General features: G+C 37.6%; 1 protein-coding gene across 3 annotated transcripts in view; it reads right to left on the bottom strand.

The window, feature by feature from the left end:
* The window catches only part of csmd2 (CUB and Sushi multiple domains 2), a 364,389-nt gene that overhangs the window by 12,674 nt on the left and 336,506 nt on the right, over positions 1 to 15,209 (bottom strand). For all 3 annotated transcript variants that reach the window (XM_083523463.1, XM_083523464.1, XM_083523465.1), the window contains exons 57-67: positions 13,915 to 14,097; positions 11,998 to 12,174; positions 10,839 to 11,018; positions 9,630 to 9,803; positions 9,173 to 9,346; positions 8,824 to 8,897; positions 8,613 to 8,724; positions 8,265 to 8,444; positions 6,846 to 6,911; positions 6,595 to 6,756; positions 4,639 to 4,751 (exon numbers count right to left, since the gene is read on the bottom strand). In XM_083523463.1, coding sequence (XP_083379589.1) covers positions 4,639 to 4,751; positions 6,595 to 6,756; positions 6,846 to 6,911; positions 8,265 to 8,444; positions 8,613 to 8,724; positions 8,824 to 8,897; positions 9,173 to 9,346; positions 9,630 to 9,803; positions 10,839 to 11,018; positions 11,998 to 12,174; positions 13,915 to 14,097 — 1,595 coding nt within the window. The remainder of the gene's footprint in view (positions 1 to 4,638; positions 4,752 to 6,594; positions 6,757 to 6,845; positions 6,912 to 8,264; positions 8,445 to 8,612; positions 8,725 to 8,823; positions 8,898 to 9,172; positions 9,347 to 9,629; positions 9,804 to 10,838; positions 11,019 to 11,997; positions 12,175 to 13,914; positions 14,098 to 15,209) is intronic.

Below are 15,209 nucleotides of genomic sequence, written 5' to 3'. Positions count from 1 at the left end.
TTTTCAAAATCAGAGGTGGACAAATCATTAGCTGGGGTTCCCAAAATAAGCAAAATACACATCCAGGTTATAAGACAGACAAATGGAACTTTAGCTCTATGAAAATATGGTTTTAATAGGTTGTTGTGGAAGATCTTGAGTGGCCTTCTATAGAGCCCTGACCTCAACCGTATTGAACACCTTTAGGATGAATTGGAACGCTGACTGTACCCCAGGTCTCCTCACCCTACATCAGTACCTGACTTTACTAAAACCCTTGTGGCAGAATGAGCCCAAATCTTTACAAGCACACTCCAACATTTAGTAAAACCTCCTCCTAGAAGAGTGGAGGTTTTTATAAAAACAAATTGGGACTAAATGTGGAATGGGCAAAAAGCACATTTTATTTATGAACACCAAAAAAGTGCATACTGTAACACTGCTAAATGTACATGGTGTCAGTTTTACTCTGCACTGATTCCCTCTTCTATACCCTGGTCTCTGGCTGCCTAGGACGCTGAAATTCTGTTCTTATAGATATCCAACTATAGATCCATTTACAAGCTTTAAATTGTCCTAAAATTGCTTTTCACCAACACCTGATCCTGACCTAGTATTACAAACTAAACATCCAAATCCTTTCTTCGAAAATCCACCTTTTCACTTATCTCTTAAAGCTTTCAGCATCCGTGCTGCATTCTGTCTTTCTAACTTCTCTATTCTCACCAACCTCTTTACATCCTTAGATCTTTCTTTTACGTCCTGCTTTTGCATCCAGCTGAAACGCATTTTCGGTGGATGCTCTTCAACTTATGCAACTCCTTACATATAAAGTCAGGCTGCTGCACTACACTCTTTTCTTTGATGTACAGAACCTAATACTTTGGTTCTTCTTTGCATTTCCCTGGCTCTCTTGTTCATGGTGTAAAATGTATGGTGTTGTAGTGAAGTGTATGTTGTAGGGAAATGTATGGTGTTGTAGTGAAGTGTATGTTGTAGGGAAATGTATGCTGTTGTAGTGAAGTGTATGTTGTAGGGAAATGTATGCTGTTGTAGTGAAGTGTATGTTGTAGGGAAATGTATGCTGTTGTAGTGAAGTGTATGTTGTAGGGAAATGTATGGTGTTGTAGTGAAGTGTATGTTGTAGGGAAATGTATGCTGTTGTAGTAAAGTGTATGTTGTAGGGAAATGTATGGTGTTGTAGTGAAGTGTATGTTGTAGGGAAATGTATGCTGTTGTAGTGAAGTGTATGTTGTAGGGAAATGTATGCTGTTGTAGTGAAGTGTATGTTGTAGGGAAATGTATGGTGTTGTAGTGAAGTGTATGTTGTAGGGAAATGTATGGTGTTGTAGTGAAGTGTATGTTGTAGGGAAATGTATGCTGTTGTAGTGAAGTGTATGTTGTAGGGAAATGTATGCTGTTGTAGTGAAGTGTATGTTGTAGGGAAATGTATGCTGTTGTAGTGAAGTGTATGTTGTAGGGAAATGTATGCTGTTGTAGTGAAGTGTATGTTGTAGGGAAATGTATGGTGTTGTAGTGAAGTGTATGTTGTAGGGAAATGTATGCTGTTGTAGTGAAGTGTATGTTGTAGGGAAATGTATGGTGTTGTAGTGAAGTGTATGTTGTAGGGAAATGTATGCTGTTGTAGTGAAGTGTATGTTGTAGGGAAATGTATGCTGTTGTAGTGAAGTGTATGTTGTAGGGAAATGTATGCTGCTGTAAGCAGTGAAATTGTTTTTAGATTTTAGTTAACCCTGATGGAATAGATAAAAGTGGCATTTATGTGAAGTCATTAATGGGTCATTTATTATTTGTAATATTGTAATATTGGCAGCAAGAGAATATAAATTCCTGATTTATTTATGTATATATTTATATATTTATTTATTGTTGTTGTTTTATGTTTATTTTTTCATTTCTTTTCTCACAACAATCTCACAATAAAAACCATTTCTTTTACACTCTTTCACTCTTTTTTTATTATTATTTTGTTTATTTTATTCATATATATATATATATATATATATATATATATATATATATATATATATATATATATATATATATATATACAGTATATATATATTGGCTTTAAACATTTCTTAAACACTCATCACTTCTCTCTATTTCAATGTATAATCTTTTATACTCTTTAATGCTTTTTTAAAATTAATCTATTATATAGAATATGTCAAATTTTCTTCTTTCCTATTATGTTTGGGCATGAAAAATACCAAGTTATCACTTTAGCCAATTAATTCATTTTCCTGAGGCAACTTTATGAAAAGCTATCAGTTTACTTTTATGGCTCATTTTCAACTAAGATGATGTTGATGATAATGATGATGATTATCTTCAAAACAAGTTACAAACAGGATACCTGCAGTATTACCACAGCTTTCCACAGAAAATGGAGGAGACCTCTAAAAATCATAGCACTGATTGCTATGCTACTTTATTAAGACCTTCATTGAATCAACCTGTATACATGTGGGTGTGTCCATTTAAAGATCTGCAAAATTGTTTTTGAATCCCTTTGGATCATGAGCAAAGGCGAAACAGATGCGCATCAGTGATGAAATGGTCAAAATTATCCTTGACATTTCAGTACAAAATCAATATCAACAGTTCCAAGTCTCTCAGGAACGCTTCACAGTCTCTCTGAACATCAACCTTGAGAACTTATAGTTTCATCTGTTTAAGGCAGTCAGCAGACAGCTGTTAAAAAAAGATAGCGGAGGTGTTCTATCACTGACATGACTGAGCTCACCAAAATGCGGTTAAAATCTCTACGAAATAAAATGAGCCCCAAGAAGTTTTAGGGGTTTGTGGTTTACCAAAAGACATCTACTAAGAACTCTCTCTTAAGGTGATGCAATAACACTGCTACGTGTACACAGAAAGCAATGCTGATCATTTAAACATGACATACGAACACTATGGTGTTAAAAACTTTCACCTAACAGCCCCCCATCATAAATCTCACATAAGCCTAAGAGTGATATGCTTCTCTACCACTAATGCTTTTCACCAAAGAAACATTTTATTTTTTACATTTTTAATGCAAGTACAAGTCCAGACCATGCCCTTAACCAAAAATTCAATATAAAGAATTGTGGGAACTAACTGGATTTCTGGGTAGCTTCTAATATGTACTTAAGACACTTATTGATAGCTGAGGTGGCTTGCTTATCATGGATAAACAATTATAAGGAACTAACTTATAGGCAATATTCTTTAATAACTTTTATAACTTACACTTCTTTTATATAACCTTATTACTGCTTTTTCTATGTAACGCTGCTTTGAGACAATGTTCATTCAATTGAATTGAATATTGCACATTGGTGGGTGTCATCTCATGAAGACAGAGTGAGATGGGAATTTCTAAGGAGTTAACTATAAAGAACTTCAAGCATTACATTTATTTCATAAATAAGGAATAAGACATGGTACAGTGTGCAGTAATAGGTGTGATGGTGGGCCTCCAGCCCCCGCACTAAAGCCTCTACACATAACTTAGCCTGGGTGCTGAATGTCCACACTACTTTCATTTTCCTGTTGTTGTGGATACAACAACAGGAGCACAGACTGGTCAAACTGCTTGTCTTGATAGCAGCAGCAGCAGCAGCTCCTTTACATCCTTGAGAAAGCAGCAAAGTATAAAAGAGTGAAGGAACTACAGCAAGTTGAATGAGTCATATCTTCAGGTGACCGTTGACCTGTTTCTTTTGCTTTCCAGCAGAAACTGGTGACACCACCAAAAACAATGCTCCCTTCCATCAAGACAACATCAGACTGTACCCCAGAGGCTGAGGACACACCTAAGTACTTTGGTACCACTCACCTTTGTTTACCATGTGCCAGACCAGGACAACTACAACACATTTGGTCCTTCGTTTTTTGTTTTGCTCAAAATGAATGAGATGAAAAAACACAACTTTACATGTTACTGGGAAGCCATAAATCTTAAAATTCCTCTTTCTTGAAGACTATTATGTAGCAGGAAAACTCCCCACCACTATAAAAACTGCAATGTGATACAAATGCATATGGTAGCACAAATTGGTGCAAGTGCACTTTAATGACACATGTAAACAAAGAAACGTAGAATCGGCAGTGGAACCTGCTTTATCTGTCATTTTGTCAAATTTTGTAAATGCTACTTTCATATATGTGATTTTCTTTACTGAAAAAAATCAAGTTAAAATGTAAACATTTCGATGTTGTTTCTAAAGGTGTACAGTATATACTGTAGCTTGGGTCTAAACCATATTATGCAAATGTTTGAACATTGTGCTTAGCTATTTTTTCCTCAGCCTTACAAAACCAATTCACAAGTGATGCACCAGATAAACAAAAAATATTGGTTGTTTAATAAGTAGGCAGGAAGGACAGCAATCAGGGGGAAGTGGGAAAAGTCACAGGTTTGGATCTTGATATATCTTGTTACTCATTTTACAGCCTGTTCTGCCCTTCAACAACAACAACAACAACAACAACAAAAAAACATAAGCTACTGAATAAAAGCCTTTAGTCCTTGAAAAGATAAGTGTCACTCCTCCTAAGTGTCCTCCACAAACTAGCTTTTTACACTTGACTAATTCTTCATCAAGGCCAAATTCTTAAAAAAAGGCAACTAAAAAAAGTGATACGTACATGTCCATCCAGTGCCCAGTTGTCGATTTTGAATTTGTTGACGAAGATTTCCACTGGCCCTCGGATCTGATAGACCTGGAGCAACAAATGGGCCTCTTCTTTCTTGTAGGTTCCTACATAGGAAAAAAGGAATGATTTGATTAAAAAAAAAGCAATTTGATTTACTAATAGGGATCTATGCAATAGCCTATCTTGTCTATTTTGTGTATTTCTGAATTCCATTAGCATCCTTAATGTAGTTTATAAAGCTTGAATAAGCTTACAGAAGGCCCGCATTGAGGCACAAGCAAATTATTTTTACATAACGTTTTTCTTATTAAAATCTTTTTCGCTAAAACGTCTGTGAATTTTGATGAGCAGCCAGTGCAGAAAGACCATGATGTGGCTAACAGCCCGTTTCGTGCTAATCACAAAGAATGAAGGTGATTGGTGGATGCGGATATCCACCCAGGTGCAGCATTATTAGGATTATAAAATAAATGCATTTGGTTGGTAAATCAAATTCAAATGTTTATTTTATTGCCCAATAAGAATAGCTGGAATTTATATGTGGGATTTTTTTTATTTGATTGGCTTCACTTTGGATTTCTAGTCAACCTTTCACCTAGAAAAAAAGTAATGCGAGGATCTCTGACGTAAAATTCTACATGTAATTGCAAAAAAAATTGTGAAAAAATCAAACCTTAAAAGACAAACAGCAGAGTAAACAAGCTGCTTAGTAAAATCCAAAAGCTGTCCAGTTATTTTACTAAAGCTAAAGACAGAGTGGAACAGCAAGTGGACTGAGCTCATTGAGCAGGCAAAAACACGTCTTTGTCATGCCTGCCAATTTGAGGTCAGAGAGGACCATGATTTCATCAAAATCAGACAGCTGATTTTTCAGCAACATAAAAATCAAGAGATTTTCTTTCCACAAAAGCAGAACAATTTTTTTTTTTTAAGGTAAGCAATTTTCTTGATTGTAAAATATAACTGAACTGTCAACCATTATTCTGAATACGTTTTATGTCCTGGGGATTCTATGTGAGAAAAATAGCTCCGTTAGAAAGAATGTTATAGCTAGCAAGTTTTATAGTTATAGGTATAGTTATAGGTTTTACAATGGCCTTGCATTTAGGGTAACTATTAAATCTGTAAACAATGCTAATTCATTATTAGTAACAGGATGCTCAGAAATATGTACACATTTCCCCAAATTATGTAAAAATATTAAAGTAAGTTTAGTTTCATATTAGACAACTACAATACATTTACACTTCCAGAGTCAGCAAGAGAGTTTATTAAAAAAAAAAATTCTATTAATATGCAGCTTACAATCAGAACACACCATCAAGCATACAAGCTATTATTCCACATTCATGTTTTTCAAAGCATCTCATTACCTTTAAATGTCATTTAATAATGTATGGCACACTTGATATATTGTTTTCTGTTTTTAGTTGCTTTTCATTATCAGTTTATTTAGCAGAAATAAATATTTAATACACAATTTTTTTTTTATTGCCTGTGTTATTAGTCTATTCTTTGAAAATTGGATTATTCATTTCATTTAAACAGAATATTATCTGACAATTTACTGCTCTACATGTCTTTTTTTTTTAATAAATAGACGTAATTTATTAAAACATTACTGCTGAAAGATATTCTGTTCATTTCTACGCATTTAAGCCACGATTTGAGCTTTGCATTGAATTTAGTAGGTGGTTCCAGGCTGATTTGGTTTGATGAGCTACAGCTTTAGTAAACAGAATGTTCATTTCGGATGAATTGTGAACACATTTTGCGGTTGCATCAGCCTGTGTTTTGCTGTACGCCTCCTGACCTACATAAACCTGGCCATCAGAGTGTGAAGCTTTTATGCATTAACTTTCCCTTCAGCTCTGATATTCAAGCAACAGGTAATAGTTTGGGAGACACACTTTGGAAGAGTGATGTTTAGGATGAGAATGTACGCACCAGCCAGATTGAGCTGCACTCCACTGTGGTCCATTAGGGTGCCATTGACCCGGTTACTGAACGGTTCAAAAGCAGTTATGCTTAGCATGGCTGGCTGCTTTTTCCCAAGGTACTCATATGAGCCCCTCCACAGTGAGTTCCGTGCAAACACTCCACTAGGCACTGGAAGATTATGGGAGACATAAAGAAAAAGGGTAAAGGCATCTTTTTTATTCATTTCTAATTCTAATTATTGTTGAAATAATACCTACCCTGAAGTTTAGTGTTGGGTGGCTCTTGAACGGTTCCAACAGTTTTCCCACTTGGCCTGTTATCAGCTATAAGGTAAAAAAGAGAGATAGAGAGAGAGAGAGAGAGTTACTACAGAAAACTAAATGCCTAACTACATATTTTAATGACCAGTCTGTTCATCATATCAGAGTAAACAAAATAGTAGTAAAATATTTTTTTATGTGGAAACATCACGTTAACATTAAGTAGATGAGACGGAAAAAAAGAATGGGTCGTAAGTCTCAAAACATGTTGATAAGTAACTTCCTGTAGGTGTGAATGAGTGTGTGACTACTGTATGGGTGTAGATTGTGGTGTGAAATTAAATGGTAAGCCATTCAGCACCCAGTGTTGCCAGGATAAATTGGATAGACCACAAAGTTGACCAAGAAAGAAATTTCAGTTTACACTGATTGGGACCTAATTATTCAGTGTGAATATGAATGTAAAATATAAATCATGATGTGTAATGTTTATGCGTTTATACAGTATTCGTTATTTCCTCTCCCCTGTGAAGGTGAAGATATTTCCAATACAGGTAGGAAAGCAAAAATTCGCATTAAGACCAACACCGAAGTATACAGGATACATGCTGTCACTAAGGTTCTAAGTGCTGGTATACCTTTACTATGTAACATTGTTAACAGTTGTATTACCATGCCTACTAGCAGTCTAGCTTGTAAAAGAGTTGGAACAGATATTTGGTAATGCAAAATTCTTTTTTGAGCATAAAGCTAACAGAAGGAAATAAAACTTCTACACACATTTGGTGGAGACAGAGCTTTATTAGCTGTCAGCTTTCCCACAAGTATTGTTAATATTCCTCCACTGTGAAAAGCCAGCAGCTCAGTCCTCTCCTCCATCTTTATAGCTTGGCTTTAAAAACTATCAATGCCATATTTCACCCACTTACAGCTCAAGATCCATCAAAGCCATTATTTGCAGGATCTACTCCCACATCTAATGCATGCTGAAAAAGACTACTGTCTAAAAGTTTGGCATCTTTTGTTCTAATTTTCCACCTCGCGGGCGGAATTGGATCTGTTTACGTGCCGGAGAAGGTGTAGCGCAGTCTGTTTTCCAAAACCACATTTTGCTCCTAACCTAATCAGAACCTTGCAACAGGCTTCTCAGAGCTACTAAAGTATAAAATTCCAATGATAGTATGATGAATCGAGCTCTGTGATAGTGCCAGCTTTTTAAGATGAAACAGGTGCAGAGAGCAATTCATCAGCATTAGCAACAATGAGAGAAGTACAAAGTGCAGTAAATGTGAGCAATTACTGTAGCTATTTAACAGTAAGGCAGATGCACCTTGTGACACTGTGAATGTCCTGAAAAACAAAAAAGGTTTATATACAGGGAAATGCTAAGCAAAAACTTTTGTTTGTGAGCGATACCTGCACATAATGGTGGCTTGCCGGTCCAGCTGCCGTCGGGTCTGCATGTGCGATGTTCAGAGCCTCCGGCTAAATAAAAGCCAGGCTGACACGTGTAGATGAGAGTGTAACCCAGGGAAGGCAGCTCTATGGCTCTAGCATCTGCCTGTGCTGGAAGTTCGGGTTGACTACAGTGATGAGCTGAGGGAAAGAATATTGGAAGTATGTGTTTGGTGAAAAATATTAGGTTGATCAATGATTAGATACATATAACAGCACAGCGTATAATGCAAATGTTCTTCCTTAATGCATTCAAATTATATTCAATATATTAAATAAAATAAATTTAGCTGAGAAAATGTTGCCTACCAATACACTCTGGTGGCATGCCACTCCAAGTGAGGTTGGGCAGGCAGGTACGAGAGATAGAACCAAGGAGCAGGTATCCCTTTCTGCAGCTATAGAACACTGTGCTGCCAATCTGTGATGGAGCAAAGCCAACATTTTGCTGAATAACATTATATTACAATGAGCAGGCGTATTAGTTCAGGAGAAACATATTTTTTGTGTGTTACAGTACCTGGTAGCCTTGAGTGTTGTTCTGAGATCCAAACAGAGGTGTGCCAGGGTCCACACAGCTGGTGTGAGTCGGATCTAAAAATGTACCACCCCCAACATATGACCATCTTACTCATTCATAAACCTTCCAAACTAAATGCATTCAGTACGGATAAAAGATCACAAACCAAGTTTGTCCAAGATTATGAAAGTCTTAAAGATATTTTTTAAATTGACAGCGCTCCAGTTAAAATCGAATCAAAGACTAGGCTGTCCAGAAATTCACCCGCTAAGGTTTGCTGGTATCTTCAGATGTAAACACATACAAAAACTATGTCAGTTTATGCCTCAAACTTTGCCCAACCCCATACCTATACATGAAGGCTGGGTCCCACTCCAGGTTCCATCATACTGGCAATACCTCCGTGTGGAGCCGACCAGTACCAGAGGTGGAAAGCAGGAGAAGAACACAGAAGACAGGTAAGTGAATCCTCGGTCCTCACGTCGGCCCTGAGCTGGGATTCCTGGATCCCCACAGAACACAGCTGCAAAAGAGCAAAGGTGATGTTTTATATTTGTTATTAAACATAATGTGTCTTTGTGAAGTCTTTACAGTGTTAATACTGTCATGAAGCTTTTTATTTCTATTGTATATTTACTTCTGCTACCCCAGGTATTTTTTTTATCTATCTTCCTGATCATTTGTCTGTCGATTTTCTATTACTTATATATTCTGACTGCTGGTGAGGATTTCAAAAACTAGATATTTATCACCTATTATTTCTGACTTCAATGTGGTAAAGGAACAGTATTTTAAGTGAGACTTACGGAAACATTGTGGCCTTTCACCGCTCCAGTTGCCAAAGCCCTGGCAGGTGAGAACAGTGGGAAGAGAGAGTTGATAGCCCTGGTTGCAGGTGTAGCTGATGCTGGAACCCCACTGGAAGTCAGTTCCAACCACCTGGCCATTAGGAATACTGGGTGGAGCTCCACACACAATCGCTGCAATAGAACACAGCCATCATTTGCAAATAAATCCGTATACTGTAAAATCCTTTAAAACAATACAGAAGTATTTCCTCACAGCATAAATACTTTCCAAGTTAGTATTTAATAATAGAGTCCATTTAAGGTGACACAATAAATATATTTTATTCGCATTACAGTCAATTAGATTTTTTTCCCTAGTAAAAAGTTATCATTAGAAATGATAGCTACAGCTAGTTAATTTAAAAGCAAGAAAACTTTTTTCAACCCCTATTAGGTATCCTGCTAATTCTCACTAAAGAAATATGTGGTTCTTCTCCAAACTGTTACCACAAAGCTGGAGGCACTCAATTGTGTAAGATGCCTCTGGATGCGGTACAATACATTTTGCGTTCACTTGAACTTGGAAACACAAACCAATGGGCTATACATGGTGTGGTGAGGAAGATCTTGAGTGGTCTGCTATAGAGCTCTGACCTCAACCCTAATGAACACCTTGGAGATGAATTGGAAAACTGACTGCACCCCAGGCCTCCTCACCTCACCTACATCGGTACTAACGCCCTTATGGCTGATAAACATGAATGTCTTCAAGTGCACTCCAAAATCTAGTGGAACATCTTATCAGAAGAGTGGAGGAAATTATAAGAGCAAATTGGACTAAAATCGGAATGCGATGCTCAAAAAAGCACATACCAGACTTATGACCAGGTGTCTGCAAACATTTGGCAATATAGTGTATCAACCCTCTTCTGCATATAGTACATGACCTCACAGATGCAATTGGCTAATTTAGCTGGGACTGACAGCAGAGAGAGTGTATGCTATCCTTTCCACACAAAGAACACAACAATATTTCTTTCTTGACAACCATCCTGGACAGGATGATTATGGCAATATCTGGAATTTACCTAAAGATCTCCAGATGACAGGACAAACACAGTTCTGCCCCTAGATTTTGTAGTTCTTACCTACCTACAGTACCTTCACTGTATACTGTATTAGATTAGATAGAGTACAAAGAGCTCCGGATTCCAAGCTAAACTGTACCTCTACACACAGGCTTGGTGGCATTCCAAGTGCGATCCTTCGTGCAGATAAGTGTGGAGGCACGGTCAGCATCCATGGTGAAGCCAGGGGAACATTGAAAGCCGACAATGCTACCATATGTGAAGTCATTGCCCAGTCGCAGACCGTTTGCAGGTACTCCAGGGTCTCCACAGTTAATAACTGAATATGAAAGAACAGAGAAAAACAACTGTTTAGAGAATTACACAGTGATAATCACATATGTCTACATTCTGTTTTAAGGGTAAAATACTATGTTCATTTCTAATTATTGTATGAGCAAGTAGTCATATAATAATAATAGAACAGATGTATTCAATTTGATCAATATAAATCAAATCTCTGCATTACCTCTCAATTAATTAATTTCCTTAGAAAAGTTTATCATGTGATTATACAGCGATTAAGATAGCATTTGCTATCTTTAGTCAGCTGCCACCTCTGAAAAAGTAAAAGAATAGTGCCAGCAGATATAATAGCTGCCTGTGACCTCCATTAGCTCTGAGCACAAGTTTTCTCCATTGTGTTTCAGGAGCACGCCTTTGCATGTAGGCTAATGCTAAGAGGATGGACAGGGCTAATCTAGGTCTCTTCAACACATTCATTGTAGGTTTATCTAACTGAATCATGTCCAGCGCTGGCACAATACTGAACAATGTCTCAGACTCAAACATGTCTAAGTAGCACTGAAATCTCCCAGTGACCATTATGTAAACATATCAACGTGTAATAAATAAATAAATATACATACATAAGGAGACCTTGGAATATTAAAGTTCTATCTGACAATTCTGTGAATATTATGATTTACCCATCAATAGGGAAAAAAGGATATCACTTCTCTTAACTCAAATTAATAATTTAGTGTAACATTTCTATAACATTGGCTAATTCATCACTTGTTCATCTTCAGTAACTTCTTTATTCTGGTCAGGGTCACAGGAACTCAAGGGAACCCCACCAAGAACCTTTAAGAAATCTAAGGTCATTTTCTCCCCTCCTTTTTGCCAAACCCAGACAAGCACACATGCTTCAGTTTTAATAGAAAAATGAAAATGGGTTATTTGGACTCCAGGGGAACATAAGGTTTAGCGGTGGCTGTGATGGTGATGTAAGGGCATTAGTGTAAGGACGATGGTACCTGTGCACTCGGGCATGTCTCCAGTCCATGTGCCGTTGACGGTGCAGTGACGTGTAAGCAGGCCAGTGGAATAGTAACCCTCTCTGCATGCATATGTAATGGAGCGAGAGAAGACCAGCCCATCATGGAACTGGATCAAAGAGTTCCGAGGAGTGCCAGGATTGCCACAAGACACAACTGAGACGACCGAGAGAGAGAGAGAGTGAGAGAGAGATCTGTTCGAGGCTGTTACACTAGAAGTATATTGAAGGCAAATAAGAAGGCCATGTTTGGTTCAAGAGCATAGTGGCATGGGTGAAAGTAAGCACACAGACTCTGGTAATGAGTCAACACCCCTGGTGCCCTAAGTGTGATTAAAACTGACAGCGCTGGTGTAATGTCCTAACCTTCTAACCCTGTGCTGCAACCTTTGCCCTGCTATAACAGCTCTTCATTCATTTGGATTTTAAAAACATGTTAAGGTTTACTAAAGGAGCACTAAACAACCGAGACCCCACTCCTGTCTAAGGCTGACTCATTTTAGTGGCCACACAGTCATGATAATGGAAAATTGCTCAGAAGATAACATGGGCACATAGCAATAAAGCTTTGTAATTTAATTATACAGTCAACTCTAGAATTATTACCACTTTTCATGAAAAACAAACACACACTATTATGATGTACATTCAATTAAAATCATCTTGGTTTGTCATGAGCTGGGATTTGTACTTCTTTCTATTAAGATAATATTATAAATGAAAAATATCCTTATAAGGTGCACCTGCTTCTAAAAATAAATATTGAATAAAAAGATTATGGCACCTACGTTTATATAAAAATAAAAATGTGAAAGTATGCGTCATGCTTTTAAAACAAAGCTCTAACAACTTTTATCTTTGAGAATCATAAAAACCGCATCCAATCATTGCTCCTGAGTGGAGCAACAGAATCATAGCATTTCATACATGAGTAATATGTAGTTTTTGTCGTTCGTTAAAAGGGAACCAATACATTTGCAAATCACTGTAAATCAAATGCCATTTCAGACCAAGTCATTTTTACATCTGCAATCTAGTGTTATAATAATTAGTCATCATTCACATATATGACACTATATGACATTTCAAAATATGAGCGCATCTCCTTGAGCTCATGGTGGTCTTTAGAGAGCAATATAATATGTTTGATATACTATATAAATGAAACACTTCGGTTGTTACCGGCTGGTCCGTTTCGAACGTGATCATGATGCAAATTATTGTAAGATGTTCGCACTTTGCTGAGGTTTAAATGGCCTGAGAGTCAAATCAATACAAAGCAACAAACATGCATCTCAATGTCTATGCTCTTGCATATTTGTGTGTACACACAGCCTTGAAATACTGAAAAGTAAAGAAGCAGTGAGGCATATAGTTTGCAAGATACTTTTAAAAATAATGAATTTTCAAGAGATGCCCTCTGACATTCTTTGGAATAAAGGACATAGTTAAAGCAGACAGAGGTGAGAGAATTGGTAGGTGTGTCCCCATGGGTAATTAACTTGGATATTTCTGCTCTTCGGACACCTTTTTCTGGGCAAGTACTTTACCCAGAGGGACATGAGCGGAATGGCAATGCAACAACAGAATGAATTTGGGGAGAGAGAGATAATCACGGACGGAGAAACAAAGAGTTCTGCAGGAAACAAGGGCTTCGATAACACGCATTGGAACTCAGTCTGCATTTTGCAGGGGGAAATGGGCCACAAGAACATAAAGCATACAACAGGAGTGTGAAACACTCCGAGTTCATCAATATAAGTCTTTATTTAACCTTCAAAAGACTTAAGGTATAATTCGAGGTATATATAATTAAGGTATATAATCCTGCATACAGTAGCATGTATAATGCCAGATGAGTTTTCCAGACATGCAGCCCTGAGGAATACACACTTACCCTGGCACTCAGGCTGCATGCCTATCCATGTGCCATTGGTCAGGCAGGTCCGCTCTAAAGAACCACGAAGCACGTAACCAGGCTCACAGCTGAAGCGTACCACACTGCCCACTGAGAACTGCTCTCCCAAACGGATACCGTGTACTGGCACACCAGGATCTCCACATCTACCCCCTGAATCACCTGCAATGTGACACACAATTCAACAAACATTTGATTACACTTACAGGTGATTACATCTAAATACACATACGTGCACAAATAACCAGATGCTATACTTGAGGAGCGTGTCAGGTCTGAGATCCTAAACGAAATCAAGGCACTGCCCCCTATATATGTAGTTCCCCATTCAGGATCTTCAAACTGCACCGTAACGCAGGGGCGTTCCCAAAGCCTAGTCCTAGAGACGTTTTCCATTCGGGAACTTTGAGCTGCGTTGTAACGCTTTGGGAACACCCCTGCGTTACGACGCAGCGTCTCATTCCCTCTGGGAACTAGGGTTACATCTGTAACCTAGAGACGATAGATAGAAAGTAGTGTCCTATTAAGCTCATAATGAAAGAAAACTACTTCTGTACATGAACAACGTAATGAGCTAAAATTCTAACTTGTGTTAGCTGACACACAGCTTATAGACATCTCACAGCGACAGCAGCGAATTCAACTTAAAGTCAGCAGATGTGCATCGATCAGTATACTATGGAAAAGATGTTGATTACAGTGGACATTTAGACTGCATTTTCATTCCTCTTCAGTTGCTTTATTGCCCCAGTGCGTTTAAATGACATATTTTGGGGAGAAAAATAAACTACATACACTACATAATAATACATTTATAAAAAAGCTAACTCCATCCCATAAAGTTTTAGTTTCAAATGCAAATGCATATTTTTCTCTTTATTTTGGCCTTCCGTCCACAATGTAGCTTTTTAAAAAAACGATCTCCAAAGTGGATACATTTGAAAATGATAACGCATTTTTAGTCATTGCCACAACATTTTAAAGAGTCAGAAGGTAAATAAACACAAGGCAGAAATGACGCAGTTCGAAGTGTCTTACATTTTGCTCAGTACAGAGTGAGAGATTTCAGACATTCAGTGTGGGTAAGCAACTTTTGGGAAACGATTGAAAACGATAGTGTGAACACAGAAGGTTTTTGGACGAAAACAGCGTTTTCAAATTCATTCGAATTAGTGTAGACATGGCCTCAATCAGCCTGGGTAGGAGGCTCTGGATCAGGTCTGACTCCAATGAGTGCAATGAGTGGTTTAATATTCTAAGGTATGCTGATGTGA

Source organism: Silurus aristotelis (assembly GCF_946808225.1).
Source record: "Silurus aristotelis genome assembly, chromosome: 21".
In the NCBI taxonomy this organism is placed as follows: domain Eukaryota; kingdom Metazoa; phylum Chordata; class Actinopteri; order Siluriformes; family Siluridae; genus Silurus; species Silurus aristotelis.
Note: the sequence above shows the minus strand (reverse complement) of the source record. Positions and strands in the feature narration are given on the sequence as shown.